Source organism: Myxine glutinosa, chromosome 11 (genome assembly GCF_964187855.1).
Source record: "Myxine glutinosa chromosome 11, kmMyxGlut1.1, whole genome shotgun sequence".
NCBI classification, from domain to species: Eukaryota; Metazoa; Chordata; class Myxini; order Myxiniformes; family Myxinidae; genus Myxine; species Myxine glutinosa.
The window spans coordinates 100,824,847-100,841,083 of record NC_136271.1 but is presented as its reverse complement, the minus strand read 5'-3'; the positions used below and the strand labels follow the sequence as shown (position 1 = coordinate 100,841,083).

The following is a 16,237-nucleotide window of genomic DNA, read 5'->3' as shown; positions in this document are numbered from 1 at the left end:
AACTCTACAGTACGAGCAGGGCGTCTCATTTGCATTAAATAAATAATCGGGAGATTAAGTCAGACGCGGACGTAGCTTCAGGACGGTCGATCTTTAATTCTCGACAAGCTTTCGACCAACAAAGGTCTTCTTCTTAGTTGTCCCCAAGTTCAGCGTCCAATTTCTATTTATATATATGTATATATAATTATATATATATACACTGTACATACATATTCGCACAATATATATATATATATTGCTACGGTTTTGAGATTTGTACATACAGACTTGGCATTTAATATGGAATATATATTTTTTTCTTGACTTGGGTTTACTTTCTTAACTCAGTATATCAATCTGGTGAGTTTCTTTTACACGTTGGTGATTTATTTGTTAAAAGAACCATGTCACTGATTGTCTGTCGCAGCAAGAAGTCAACAACAGGATTATATCACAGGTGGCGTGGCAAAAGGTACGGACAGGTGCATTTGATGATTGGCTTCACAGTCGGGTATACAAGGGTTGTTGCGTTCTGTATTTGTGGAAAACAACTGCTGCACGTCTCCAAAAGGTATTGCCGCTTCCTCTGGAGATGGTCCGTCAACTCGACAATGCTGTTTGTCATGGAGTGGTGGCTTTACGAAATTAAGGCATGAAACAGCGTGCTATCGCTCGGCAGTATGGCATCACTCAAGGTCAGGTGTAAAATATCCTGAAACGAAATGCTCAGAGGGGTGTCCATACTCCAATACCGAGGCCAGGACGTCCCCACAGAACCACAAGGAGGGATGATCGCCAGCTGCACCGGTTTGTCAGCAATGGCCGTACCAAGTCAGCTAATCGGCTTAGGGCTGAGTGGCAGCAACTGACAAATGTGCCTGTATCCAGAAGGCTAGTCAACCAACAACTGGTTCAAGCAGGCTATCGTGCCAGGCGTCCCCTGAGAAAGCCACACCTGACCAGACAACACCGCCAGCGCCGATTGTAGTGGGCCAGAGAGCACCGTCAACGGCAGCCAGGACACTGGAATCACGTGATCTTCAGTGATGAGTCTAGATTTCTGGTCTATCGTCAAGATGGCCGCGTCTGAGTGCGCAGACAAGTGCATGAAGCCTACAACAAAGATTGTATAGTGCCAAGAGTCCAAGCTGGAGGTGGTGGGGTGACCGTTTGGGCTACTTTTCATGCAGGGGGCAAAACTGACCGGGTTGTTCTGAATGGAAACCTGAAACAGTTCAAGTACAGGGCCATTCTGGAAGAAACATTGCTTCCATTTGCTCGTGCAGCCTTTCGAGGAAACTTTGTCTTCCAAGATGACGATGCACGGCCTCATCGTGCTCGCATGATCCAACACTTTCTAGCTGACCGTGGTGTCGTGCATATGGAGTGGCCTGCCATTTCCCCGGATATGAATCCGATAGAGAACTTGTGGGCGGAATTAACGCGTCAAATCGACCACTTGGACCAGCAGCCGATCTCTGTGCGTGAATTCCAGCAGGCTATTGTCACTGCATGGCAAGCTATTCCTGTCCAAACCTTGGCAAATCTCGTGAACAGCATGCCTCAACGTGTACGTGCTCTCCTGAATGCTCGTGGGGGTTACACGAAGGACTGAACTGTAATTTTACTGTCCGTAATCCCAGTCGTAATTTAACATTTGTTTTTGTTCAAAATTTTTTTGGCTAATGTGCAAAATAAAGAGATACTTCTGGAAAACGTACAGAAGCTTAACACAGTACTGTCCATGAATTGAGTTCGATATCAGTTTACATCATTTTCAAGGATCAATTTATTTGTTTCGAAATGTCAAATGTTGTTTTTGTTTCTTTTAAAGGTCACTATAACAAAATCTAGAATAATTTCAACATAATTCCAATGAACTTTTGGTTCGAAGACATCTTGAAAAGTAAGTGCACCCTCACAAAAAAAATATTCCATATTAAATGCCAAGTCTGTATGACATCATTAAAGGCTAAAGGTTTGCCCCCCATAGTTAGGCCACGAGCAACACGTCGGCCACCTTAGAGTATTAGTTATGTCATAGTATGTGTGAGTATAGGCCATTTCCCCCTCGTAATATCTGCGTTGTGTAAAGACATGAGTTTAGGTCCTTTCATTTTGCATCCACCCTCCAAACCCACCCATGGGCATAACTGATCCCGCGCCCCATTTGGCTGATCGCTCAGTTTGTTGTGCTTTGGGCTACCCGCAGCAGTTTGTTACGCTTTGGCTGCCAGCAGCATTCGCTGCCCTTTGTTCGCTCGCTCGTCAAGTTACACGAGGTAGGCCTGAGAAGAGGGAGGAGCGTGGGTTTGGGGTGGGGCGGCTTCAAGGAGCGCGTCAGAGGCGATGACGGTAAGGGCCACCAGCCAACCAGGGCTCTAAGGGCATGGCGTGGTAAGGCGCGTCTGGCAAGTGCTATAAGGTTAGCGGGGCGTGCCTATAAAAGCCTTTGCACAAAGCCCTTGCACAGGACTGATGCACAGAACTTCGTTGTACAAGAGGACATGCTACCAGAGGACTGACCAACAGGACTGTATCGTGAGGACTCGTAGAGAAGAGGGCTGGAAGGACTTTTACGGCGAGCGCATTGAGAGAACTTCATTGTGTTCGCGCTTCGAGGCTATTGAACTGTATTCGCCTATTACGTACGCAGCCACGGGAGGGAACGCGGCAATAGCCGCCAGTGTTAACCGCCAGAGCCCAGACCCTACCGTTCGCCCCGTATTGTCCCGTGTGCGCCAACGACACGCGGAGAGCTCCTGCCGTCTCTACTTACCATCTGCCCGGTACGAGCTGGGGACCGGAGAGAGCTGCACGGACACCATCCCTGGATGCGCTGGTGACCATCAACCTGACCTTCATCAGCAAGCCCCGTGTGAGTGTGTCTGTGTGTGAGACGGGCCCGTTTGTCCTGGGAGTAAGTTAAGACTGTTTTTAAGGCTGCACTGTGTCTCTTCTTCTTCTCATCATTGTAAATAGTGTGAATAAATTCTGTTTTTCCTTTCTTCCCAATTCGACCGCTTCTGTGATTTCTCCATTGGGTAAGTGTGGCACGAATACGAACCGCTTGGATCGGGGTCTAGTAATTGATAACGGCACGGATCGTGTGTTCGCTACCGCTCGGCGTATCCACCAACACAGGTGATTCGTGCGAGGCTTATCTCCTCGTTTCAGGGCAGCCCTAGTACTTAGGTAATAGAAAATCTGGTCCTACAACCCTATTTAGAGCTGTCCGGAAAGGACGTCATAGGCCTCGGGTCGCGCCTGGTCAGTCAAAGACAAGGGGACTAATCCCTCCTTGGTAAGGGGAGAAGGCCGGCGCCGAGATCCGCAACAATTGGTGTCAGGAGTGGGATTGGACCCGAAGTGCGCTTGACGCACTCAAAATTATGAGCGGCCGAAATTTAGTTAACAACCAAATTGTATTCATGCCATGGATAGCCAAGACGGTCGAATGCCGGTGGGGGTAAATGAGGAGGTAGATAACGTAGAATTAATAACACAGGACCAAGAAGACAGTTGGCAATGGAGGAGGACATTGATGAGGGGTAGGTAGCAGGAGTAGAAAATGGCGGTGCCTCGCACATGGCCGCGGCAGCCGAGCCCGCGATGCCAGAGTACATGCGATTATTTATGGTCCAGATAATGGCAAAAATGGATACCCAAAGTGACAAAACCACCCGGGAAATAAATAAATTGGAAAACAATTTGGACACCCAAAGTGACAAATCCACCCAGGAAATAAAAGGGTTTGGAAACAGAATAGGTGGCCAAATAAAAGAGATGGGGAAAGACATAAGGCGCAGGTCGAGCGGGAAAGTCGCATTGGTACGCGACGCGGTAACGCGATGTGAGAAACGCGTGGAGAGTGGGGTAGAGCAGAGCGCGGCCGAGTTGACCGATGGGATAGTGATCGCGACTCGGGGTGTGGAAAAGCCGACGCCCGCCGAGTTGGAAAATAAAATTTTGTGTGCATCGGCGGTCGTCGAGGAAAAAGAAATTATAATGGAAATTGGGGCCGAAGAGACGGCAGAGATAGAATCTGGAAATGAATCACGGGAGAAAGAAATGGAAAGCACGCAAAGTCTGTGTTCACATTGTGATGTCGTGCTTCCTCATGAAAATGAAAGTTTGCAGCTGCTGCTGCGGAAAAGGGTCCCGAAGGTGAGTAGGAGCGTGTATGGTGCGAAAGATTTTTCGCGCGCTTGGGATCGCGACGTCACCCGGGCGCTCGTGGAAGGTCCGTGGGGTCGAGCGCAGATCGAGGACATTGACTGGCACGCGTGTGCGAACGAGAGTACGAGAGTGAATGGTGCGCGTGTGCGAACGGCACCGAAGCGCGAGTGTATGATGGAATGTGAGTGGGAGGAGTGTGACACAGAGTGTGCGATGGCCGAGGGTGTGCGAGAATGCACACCGGAGCGTGTTGAGAGTGTGCGGGAGTGCACACCAGAGTACGTGATTGGGTGTGCAACAGGAGATTGCACACCCGTGGGTAAGTGTGCGCTGATTGGGTGTGTGAGCAGGAGTGCACACCCGTGGTTGTTACGGAGTACGTAACGGGAGAGTGTATGCGAGGGTGTGCGATGGCCAAGTGTGTAATGGAGTGTGCGAGCGGCATGAGTGCACCTGTGTGGTGTGCACCTGAGTGTGCAAGAGGAGAGTGTGCGGTAACCGAACGCAGGGGGTGTATGGGAGGCGCTGGAGCTCCTCGATGTGTGAGAGTGGAACGGGTCGCGTGTGGGTGTGAGAATGCGACTCGGGCATCGACACAGACGAGGCAGCGTTTAGCGCGACGAATAGCCGACGCGAGCCCTCGGTGAGTCGGGTGCTTTGTGTGCTGCGGGGACCAGCGGGATCGTTGCCGCGGCAGCGTGCACGATTCGGGCCGGGCCCCGCCCTGTATGGTCGGTGCCGCGTCGTAAAGGCGATCGGCACGGTTCGAGGGGGGGGTAGGAGAGGTCGGAACTTCGCCCCCTGGCGGGCGCGGTGCTCCGACCGGGGGAGGTTGGGCCATCGTGCCGGGGACCGAAAGGCTCTGCGCAGAGATGGCTCCTGGAGCCTTGGCCCAAGTATGCCTCCTCCCCAGAATCGAAAATGCCGGATGGACCCAACCAACAGGAGACCAACCACCCGTATGCATTGCTCGGCTTTGCGAAGCCGAGCTGTGGTGACGAGAATGTATTGCCGCACCGAGGCTCATAGTTAGTGGACACATAGGCATAGTGTTGGCGAATGGTAGCTTTACCATTCAATGGGGGCACATGAGCGTTAGATTATGGGGATGGCAGTGAAAACTAGCCGAGGGCGGGCTAGGATATTGTTAGGGATTTAGAGATGACAATAGGAGACATGAGATTTAAGTAGTGACATTTGTACAGATAGAGGGGACGTAGAGAGATAAGAAGGATGATAATGACGAGGGAAGTGCTTAGTGTAAAGGGAAGACGGGAAAGCATGAGTATTAGGGGGAAAAGCAGCTAGTTAGATGATGCTGTGTGTGTGTCGTAGTGTGGAGAAATTGTGTGTGAGTATGAGCTTGAGAATGAGGCGCAAATGAGGAATTGAATGAAATTGTGTGTGTGGATGAACTTGCGCAAATGAGGCATTGGTCGGGGATGACCAGAGGTGGTGTATGAGTGGTGTATTGAGGATGAATGGAATGGTGTTGAGTGAATTGACTTGCATGGGGTGCAAGTGGAGAACAGGTGAGAGCACAGGAGGTGTGCAAGGGAGCTTGGTGTGTGTGGAGTAAATGGTGTGGAATGAGTGGTGTGGAGTGCATGGTGCGAAGGAGTGGATGGGGGAAGATGGACCCCTTCACGAATACCCGGGGAGGGTAGTTTAAAGTAAGGTAGAGGGTTTAGGTAAATTGTTGGATATTGACACCTGTGGTGCAGGTAGTGGCAATTAATTGCTTGGATGGGTGCATGAGTCTGTGGAATGGCTGGGCGTGTGGGCTTTGTTGGTGCGTATGGTTATTGGGGCACTCCCCCACTGGTAGTCTGTCGGCCAGGTGAGGCCGCAGGTAGGCTCTGGGAGCCAGTTGAGTAGTGTTCAATGGGGCCCGAGGATCCAGGAGAAGGACCCGGGTAGCCCAATGCCAGAGAGGGCATCAGAGGGGTGAGAGAGCCAGGAGGGGCCTTCCCCGATTTAGGGTATTCGCAAGGAGCATGGTAAGCTCGGGTGGTGACTTCAGTGGCGGAGGTACGCAGGTAGGTAGACCTGCTAGTGGAGCCACATGACCCAGCCCCGAAATTGTGCAAAGGCACAGATTGAAAAATTGGGGAGTGAGACCCAAATTTGGAAGGCACCAAAGGGTGGGTCAATGGGAATTGGTTTTTAGAACCACACCGTTTAAAGATGCCTATTGGCAGGTAGTGTAAGTGAGTTAATGTTATTAGAGTATAGTTAGGATGAGGAATCTCTTCGCACCATCCACATCCACTCACCAAGGAGACGGAACTCCACACCAGGTTTTGTGAACGATTTGGAAGGCAAAGACGCATCATGATGTGGGTGTGACATTGTGGGTATTCCATCTCTTCCTTCTTGGGAGGGATTGGTCGACAAATTTGGTTTCGAGGGGGATATGGGAGACAAAACGTAGCGACGAATTTGTAAATTGTAAATATGGGGAAGGGCAAGGGTAGTGTAGGCCGACATGGGGGGTTGCGAACGGCTAGGGACAAGCTTTCTCTGCTCGCTCTCCCATGCCCCTCATGTTGCATTGCCTCGTATTGATGTGTACCCTTGCGCCATTTCCTTGACTAACTGTGCTTTGTCTTCCTCCCCACCCATGGACCCATTTTCTTGGAGGGGTGTGCGCAGGAACCCTGAACTGTGCTGCGGCACGTTGCTACACTTGTGCGGTACTCCTGCTACCTGTTGCTGCACCAATACACCTTATGGACCACACGTTCTGTGACCTGGCATCTTTGCTGAGCAGACATTTGCTGCAAACGTTACCTTGCCCCTGCGGACCACTGGTTCTAAGTGGCGTCGATGTCACGCAGATGGACCATAAGATTGGCCCTGCTGATAAATAAAAACGGACACGGTTTGTGCATTTTATACTTTGGTGCATCAGGAAAGAAGACTTCAAGTTTTATTATGGCACACCGAAGACGAAGCAGGAAGACGCAAGATGCAGCAGCCAAGCAGCAAATGTGCCATTTAAATGTGACATTTATTATTGGAATGGTGATTGTGCATGTTTGTGCATTTTGTGCATTCTGGTGTATTGGTGCATTGCATTGTTGTTTCTCTCCTCCAAAATTTATTTCCCACAAAAGAACAGGTCCTGGGTTATAGAAATGTAAATAATTAGTTAGTCTTGTAAATAACATGCTCCCCACCGGCTTTATGTATAGTTTGAGAATTCTTTCCGCAATTCGGTTAGCTGTGGGTGTGAGTCTGTTAGTTAGTACACAACGCAGTAGGTGGGACATATCTCGTGTTGTAAAACTGTCACACACAGGGTGTTAGATTAAATGTAGAGGGAAACCACATCTAAGTGTCACACGGAATTTAAAGAGTAGTCCTGAACCTTGCTCAAAACCGGTCGTTCTCACCTGTGTGGGTTCGGCTCGGGGACGAGCCTGGCGAAGGAGGGGGGCCGTGCTACGGTTTTGAGATTTGTACATATGACATCATTAAAGGCTAAAGGTTTGCCCCCCATAGTTAGGCCACGAGGAACATGTAGGCCAACTTATTGTATTTGTTATGTCTTAGTATGTGTGAGTATAGGCCATTTCCCCCTAGTAATATCTGTGTTGTGTAAAGACATGAGTTTAGGTCCTTTCATTTTGCGTCCACCCTCCAATTCCACCCATGGGCATAACTGATCCCGCGCCCCATTTGGCTGATCCCTCAGTTTGTTGCGCTTTGAGCTACCCGCAGCAGTTTGTTATGCTTTGGCTGCCAGGAGCATTCGCTGCCCTTTGTTCGCTCGCTAGTCAAGTAACACGAGGTGGGCCTGAGAAGAGGGAGGATCGTGTGGTCAGGGTGGGGCGGCGTCAAGGAGCGCGTCAGAGGCGGTGACGGTAAGGGCCACCAGCCAACCAGGGCTCGAAGGGCATGGCGTGATAGGGCGTGGTAAGGCGCGTCTGGCAAGTGCTAGAAGGTTCGCGGGGCGTGCCTATAAAAGCCTTTGCACAAAGCCCTTGCACAGGACTGATGCACAGAACTTCGTTGTGCAAGAGGACTTGCTACCAGAGGACTGACCACCAGAGGACTGACCAGCAGGACTGTATCGTGAGGACTCGCAGAGAAGAGGGCTGGAAGGACTTTTACGGCGATATATATAACACAGTTTGTGTGTGTGTGTAATGTTACCGATAGACACCTATACGGAGAGGCTCACGTGCTTCATATTTGGCATAGACATGGCCATTGAGCCTGGGACGAACATGGCTGACCTAAAAAAAAAAAATTCATAATATTTTTTTACCATATTTTTACCTCAGCGCATTTCAGTGAGGAATATAATACACGGAATCTGAGCTGGTGGCAGAGCAGCGCGCTGATTCGCTCAGAGCGATCACGTGATGTTCCAACTTTGCTGCCATAATCTCTCAGTTATGCGTTCGCACGTAATTCAGTTTTTTCACATTTCAGCGAGGAACATTGCCATTCACACCACATAGGTTTTTTTTTCTTTCATCTTTAGATCCATATTTTTAGCCATAATGTAGCGAACGTAGCGTAGCTAACGTAGCGTTAGCATAACGTAGCGATCCTTGCTCAGGATCTTCGTCAGGTTCGCGAGTGAGTTAGCCAAAACGTAAAAGTGAAAATATATCGAATTTTTTATTCATATTTACCTCAGCGCATTTCCGCGAGGAACATTATACACGGAATCTCAGCTGGTGGCAGAGCAGCGCGCTGATTCGCAATTGCGTTCGCACGCCACCTCAGGTGTTCATGTTGTGTTTGTGTGCTTCCCCTTCTCTCCCCATCTTGTTTTCCGCTCCCTCTTTTTATATATTTTGTTTGTCTGGTTGATTTGTTTGTGAAGTAAATGTTAGCTCTTTCACGATCCTCGATTCAGTATACAAAAAAAATTCTGTTTTTTTCACATTTCAGCGAGGAACATTGCCATTCACACCAGATAGGTTTTTTTTTCACTTTCATCTGATATTTGTGATTTATTTCAAACAAACTGTATTTCCCATATACACGGCCATGTATTCCTATTAACGTTATGTAAAGTACATAAATTGTGTGGATTACATCATTTGTGGATGTGATCAATTGCCAGTAACCATCTATATCCCTCCCCTCCCCTTCCCTCCTCCCCCTCCCTCCCGCTCCCCCTCCCTTTTCCCCCCTCCCCCTCCCCTCACCCCTCCCCTCCCCTCCCCTCCCCCTCCCCTCCCCTTTCCCCTCCCTTTCCCCCATGCCCCTCCCTTTCCCCCTACCCCCTCCCCTCCCCCTCCCTTTCCCCCATGCCCCTCCCTTTCCCCCCTACCCCTTCCTTTCCGCCCTACCCCTTACCCATCCCCCTCCCCCTCCCCCTCCCCCCTCCCCCCTCCCCCTCCCCCTCCCCCTATTTATATATATCTTCAGTTCAGATCTTAGTTCAGATATGTATATATATTTATATATGTAGCCACCTCAGGTGTTTTTCGTGAAGAGTAGGCGAGCTGTCTCCGGCACCCTGAACAAATTACAAATTCCTGCCCTAACCTAAAGGAGTACTTCGTACAATGATATCACCACCTATGTTTTAATAGTCCTGCAAGTGTGGCACTTTTGTGATTGCTGGCTTGCATGACAACGAATCGCAGTGCACCGTGGCAACACAAATCGGGTGTAATGTGATAGCAAGATAATGACACAGATTTCTTGTATTCCACGTTCCACGATTTATTGTTGGTTTTACGTTGTTTTCTTCCAGCTTATTATAGAAAGATAAAATGGTTGGTGACACAAATGACAAATATTTTGCAAGTTTGATGAATTATATTTTTGATTCTGCAGTATTGTCATGATTTTTAATATTGGATTTTTGCACCAACTGACTTGATAGCCCAAGTATGTATGACCTTGTATATCATCATGCGCCAGCTGTGCATTTTCATTGTGCTGTCGATGCACTTCCACGGTGTTACACCTTGGGGGTGCTGCTTGCCTGTTCTTCCATTCATCCGTTTAAGTAGCATTTTGAATTTGTGGTCCAAGTCATTGTTTGCGCTACATTGTACACGGGCGTATTGAAGGGCCGGACTACCGATTTGGGATGCACTAGAGGCAATTGAGACGTCGGGAATGAGCCGGTGTTTCCGGGCATTGTGTGCACGGCGCAATGCATGCCATGCTCGACCATCATTGCATTTGCTGAATTCTCTATTTGTTCTCATTGTCAGCTTTTCAAATGCAATATTTATGACGATTCGTCGGTGTTTGAAGGCCAATGGATGTATCAAATTAATTGCTCCTTGAGTTTATCACGTTAATTATTTTCATTTGGTCAGAAGAAGTCGGTATAAAACAGCATCGTCATTCTCTTTGTACATTTAAAGACGGTCATGTTACTGTATCTCTGCACAATCCTGTATATATATATATATATATATATATATCCTGGCCATAGCTCTGTCGTTAGTGTGTTCTGCAGGAACCGCATCCCTAAGAATGATATTTTTTTTCTTTTTTTAAATTCCACCCAGGAACTCATTTCATAAAGCTGTGCCATCAGTAAATTGCAAAGCCCGTTCATTTTGTTTAGTTGAAGTGAATAAAATTGTAAGGATTTTATTGTGCTTTTACTTTGGCATTTTATGACATTAAAGTAATTTTGGATTCTAGGAATGTGTATAGTTATTGATCTGTTTTTTTATTACTGTCTTTTTTTTGATGATGCTCCTTTGCTCAGTTAAGGCGTAATTTACGAGCTGGAAGCTCCCATGTATTTTTCATTAGAGGAAATGGTATCAATGCTTCACTATAATTGCCAAGTGAATGAGGAAAAAAGATGCTTGTGAAGGAGCAATTATTTGAGTGCATCTTGCGTAGCAGCACGTTGTTCTTGTTTTGGCGATGCTTTTTGATTTTCAGAATTGTGATGCATTCATCTGCCCTTCGGTCAGGTTCACTCGGGACATCCCGAGGTTCAAGGACGAACTGGACATAATGAAGTTTGTCTGCAAAGATTTCTGGGCTGGCATTTTCAAGAAGCAGATAGACAACTTGAGAACAAACCACCAGGTGATTATTTTTTTTGCCCTATTTACCACCTTTAGAGGCCATTTTTCCCTGCAGAGCAGGGGTTGGCCTTTTTCTGGCACCGCGGTCCCCTTTTTGAAGCAATGTTTTACGGCTGGATGCCCTTCCTGCCGCCAACCCTGTTTGTCGCCTTTTACGACAAACAGGGAATTACCAGTGAACTGGTACTCAATTAGCCGACCTCGGAAGGAAGGATGACTTTTTTTGCCTCATTTAATGCTGCATATTTGTTTACTGCCTGAAAACTGTCATGGTGGCCAAAAACAAGGTGTCAAAGCAGACTTAGCAATCATAAAATGCAGGTTTGCACACTTCTCCTTCGGAGTTGTTGCCTTTGTTACCCTGCCCATGCAAAGCAAAAATTTGTTGTTAAGCAACTGGTTCACTTTGTCTAGAAATTTTAGTTTATGATCGAGGAACAACTTTATTTCGATCGAATCTCATATTGTGAATATATTTTGTGTGTGTTTGTTCTGATTTACTGGCCACACCTTTTGACCCATGGGGCTCAAACGTTTGCCATGAAGACTCCTCCATGGTGGTTTTGCATGATAACCCTCCCTCCATATTCCTCCCCTACTCCACACTAGCCCCACTCCCACCATGTGTTTGCTTCCATCTACCCGCCACCGGGTACACCCTTTCACCCATGAGGCTCACTCACACGTGGCATAAAGGGTGTCCCCCCCCCCCCCCCCCCCATTACCTCCACCATCCTCCACCATCCTCATCAGTCCTCTACTGTGTGTTTGTTCTGATTCACCAGCCACACCGTTTCACCCACGGGGCTCAAACTTCCCATGAAGACTGTTCACTCCCCCAGGGCGGTTTTTGCACTACAAGCCTCCCCAACCCCCACTACTCCCATACCACCCCATGCCACCCTCCACACTATGTATGTTTGCTTGCTGCTACGTGCTCCTCCCAAACCCCGGTCACGGTGTACCTCCGAGCCCCGAAAGGAGTCACGGCAGAAAGATGTGCTATTATGTGTGCCAATGACCAATGGTGAAACCACACCAATCAGTTGTTACAAAAAAACCAAGTATTGTATTAATATCGCACAATAATAACAACTTGCACAAGTACAATATAACATCAATTGCACAACAAAATACCATATAATTCCTATGATGGTACCCCTCAGTTTCTTAACTCAATCACTCACGGTACTCCACGTGAGCGAAATGTAACACCCCCAAAGTCACTGTCACGACACCAGGCCAAAGTCGATCCACGCTCTGGTGATCACACAAGAAAAAGGTCGTATTGAGACCAGAACCCAGGACGGCTGACAGTCGAATCTGCCAAAGAGCCGCTGGGTGGCGTGTAGGGCCAACGTCGGTCAGGTAAAAGTTCACCCAAAAGGCGACTGGGAATTCACACCTTCGGTTCACCAGACAATGACGCTGATATGAACGAGCAGCGGCTCCCAAGTGGAGAACCGCGAATTCCCAATCGAAATCCACGACACACACGAGAACCAGGTTAACGGCTGGTGCGCGGTGAAAAAGGCTGGAGCGAGGTGAAATGGCGGACGGGCCCGTAATGGAGGCGTACCTTCTCTCCAACAATGATTCATTTTCGGAACCAACCGCAAACCCATCACGCGGGTTTATCTGCCACAGCGATAAGGACTGTCCCAGGAATCCCTTTCCCAGGGAAACCAATATTCGCTCGTGACCAACGTTCGCTAGCGTCCGCTCGACACCACCAAGCAGATCGGCCTTTCTTTCCCGATCTCACTTGATCCGCTTCTTCTTCCTCCTCTTCCGGTTTCTCCCGATCCATTATTTTCGTTTTGCTTTTAAAACACTAATTTTTCCTTTGAAGACAGTTAGCTCCATTTCACACCGAAACTGTAACAATAATAGTACATGAAACTAAAAATGCTTCAAGTGGATGACAACCACAAAGACGGAAGTGACGAATCCGTAACAGATTTGGTGTCAGGACCGGTCACTGTGGGGTTACCAGCCACTCTTCCTGTAGAGGGAATCTCTTTTATTATCGGGAATGATTTGGCCGGTGGTCGAGTTTCTGGTAATCCGATGTTGATTGAAAAGCCCAGTATGGAAAATAACACTGGTGTGTGGAGATCTCGATCTCGCGATCGAGAGGAGATCTCGGAGAGGAGATCTCGCGAGATCACGGCGAGGTCACGTCTTTTCGAAGCTGTTCCATGCGCTCACGCTTTCGAAGCTAAGTGATCTTTCTCAATTGTGTTTTTGTCGAGACTGTTTCTATCTTTCGGTGTATGTACCTATAGCGTATCTTTTGGAAAATTTTCGGTGCTAATTTTTCGTACATGTATACACAATCGTCGGTTAATGCGTATCGAGTATTCTGAGGCCTAGTACTCGTAGGCTTGGCTACCGTACCGTCTCCGACCTTGTGGTTTTGTTTTTCTCTCAGCGATTCGTCGAATGCGCTGCAATTATTTTCGTTCTTTGTTTCGTCCCAGTCGTTCACCCCATACCTCCTTGTTTAATATCTCTACTCAAAAAAAACAAAACCCAAAAACATATTTCCTTCCCAGGTCTTATTCGTTTATTTGTTGTTCTTTTTTGTTCGTTCATTCTTCGTTCGCGATCACGCGATCACGTGGTTAGAAATGTATAATCTCTCCCCTGAACAACTATTTTCTCTCATATATTATAACACCCTTTTCTTCTTTTCCTACAAAAGGATGCTTTCGTCTTGCTCACCAAATCTATTCATTCCAAAAAATATATATAATACCATCTCTTACAGTTCCTCCTTTCTAAATTCCCTAAACTATCCAGAACTCCACCCCTCCTTCAGTGTCCTCAAACGTATTTTTGAATCGAAGGTCTCAAACTCAATTTGCAAAAAATGTTCGTTTCCCATGAATCGTACACTTTTCAAAATCCAATCTCACCCCTCCCCTCCAAATCCTCCCCATCACCCATCCCTTTCAAATCTCCCCCCTTGCCCCTTCCCTCCCCTCCCTCCTAAACTCCCCCCACACCCCTCCCCTCCGAGACTCTCCCTCGCTCCTCCCATCCTAGACTCCCCTCTCACCCCTCCTCCCTGCTTCTTCCCCCTTCCAACTTTCACCTTCATCTCCCCCAACCTTCTGCCTCGCTCTTCCCCCTCCTCAAATAACACCTCACTGTGCCTCACCCAATCTCCATCAAACCTTTTGTCCGCCCCATTCTTCCCTTTCTCCAAGCTATTCTGAAATCTCTGAAATCTCTGACACACCTTCAACAGCTCTCCCTACCTCTTCCTCCTCTTCCACATCTTACCCTACCCCTCCCCCCCCTGTTCTGGACCCGATGCTCCCCCTTCCTCTTCATTAACGGTATGGACCTCAAACATCCGGGGCCTTCGCTCAAACTTGACTGATCTCTCCATACAGGTTGCTTCTGACAAACCAGATGTGATCTGCTTAACAGAAACTTTCCTCCTTCATGATGTCTCTGATGCCTTGGTATATCTCCCAGGTTACTCCCTCCTCCGGCATGATAGACCTGAGCCTCGTCCTGGAGGTGGGGTTGCTATCTTTGTAAAAAAACTCTCTTCCTCACTCGCCCTCCACTGCCCTCTCTCCACCTCCAGGACGAGGCACGCATTCTATATTTTCACATCCCCAGGAATACCTTTGGCTACGGCTTCCCCTTCGCTCCCACCTTTTGTTCATATGTGTGTTGTACCGTCCACCAAACAGCGATGACTCCATCTACATCTCGCTGTCTGATAATATGGACCAACTTCTATCTACCCATCCCAACTCTCTCTTCCTCATATGTGGTGATTTCAATTGTCACCATGCCAGTTGGCTGGGTGTGGGTACCTCTCTCACCAGCCATGGCTCTTCAGCAAAGGACTTCTGCGACTCACTGGGACTGACACAATCTGTCAATTTCCCGACCCGGATCTCAGTCAACGGAGCATCTTCTCTTCTGGATTTGGTTATGACAAACTTCCCTGAAAATGTCTGCTGCTCTTCTTCTGCTCCAATCGGCTCATCTGATCATGTGCTTGTCAAAGTGGACATCTCTCTGACCATTCTCAGAGAGCCTCCTCAGCGTCGACGAGTCTGGCATTTCACTCAGGCCAACTGGCACGGTCTTCAAGCAGCCATCAATCATCTGGACTGGTCTCCCATCTCTACCGCCTCTGACATCAACTCATCCTGGGAATTCTTTCAAAGTAAATTGCTCTCTCTCATGCACAGATTTATCCCATCTCGTCTTCAGTTGTCATACCCTTCCTCCCGTCTATGGTACACGGAATCTTGTGGTGAGGCTGTTGCCCTGAAACAACTTGCTTTCGTCTCCTGGAAAGCAAATCCAACGGAAGGAAATCTCATTTCCTTTCACAACGCCCGAAACAAGTGTGTGTCCACCCTCAGGAGAGCCAGGAAACAATATCTCACCGTTCTCAAGACCGAACTCTCTTATCTGTCTCCCTCTTCCAAATCCTGGTGGCGTCTGGTCAAATCTGTTTCTGGTGTTTGTTCCCCCTCCATCCCCTCCCTCACCTCAAACGGCTTAACGGCTGACTCCGCACGTGAAAAAGCTAAATGCCTCAACTCTGTGTTTGCCTCTAAATCTTGTGTCCCAAACCCATCCCTCTCTGTACCCACCGTACCCAGTCGTACCCAGCTGCTCCTGGACTCTGTGTCCTTTCCTCCTGACAAGGTGGAAAAGTTTCTGTCAACCCTCGACTCTGATTCTGCAACTGGTCCTGACGGCATCAGCCCACGGGTCCTAAAATCATGTGCTTCCGCTCTTTCACTCCCTCTTTCTGTTCTCTTCACCCTCTCTTTTGCTCAAGGTCATCTGCCATCAGCTTGGAAATCAGCCAACATCACCGCTTTGCACAAAAAAGGTGCAAAAACAGATCCCAGCAACTACAGACCAATCAGCCTTCTCCCAATTATCAGCAAAGTCATGGAATCCATAATTGCTTCAGATATGAAATCTTTCCTCTTCTCCAATGGCTTGATCTCTGATCATCAATTTGGTTTCAGACCTGGTCACTCTACTCTGGA

The 16,237-nt window shown here is 48.2% G+C and overlaps 1 protein-coding gene across 3 annotated transcripts in view; it reads left to right on the top strand.

The window, feature by feature from the left end:
• The window catches only part of LOC137437074 (trafficking protein particle complex subunit 6b), an 84,701-nt gene that overhangs the window by 43,410 nt on the left and 25,054 nt on the right, over positions 1-16,237 (top strand). For all 3 annotated transcript variants that reach the window (XM_068131425.2, XM_068131424.2, XM_078786893.1), the window contains one exon: positions 11,079-11,196. In XM_068131425.2, coding sequence (XP_067987526.1) covers positions 11,079-11,196 — 118 coding nt within the window. The remainder of the gene's footprint in view (positions 1-11,078; positions 11,197-16,237) is intronic.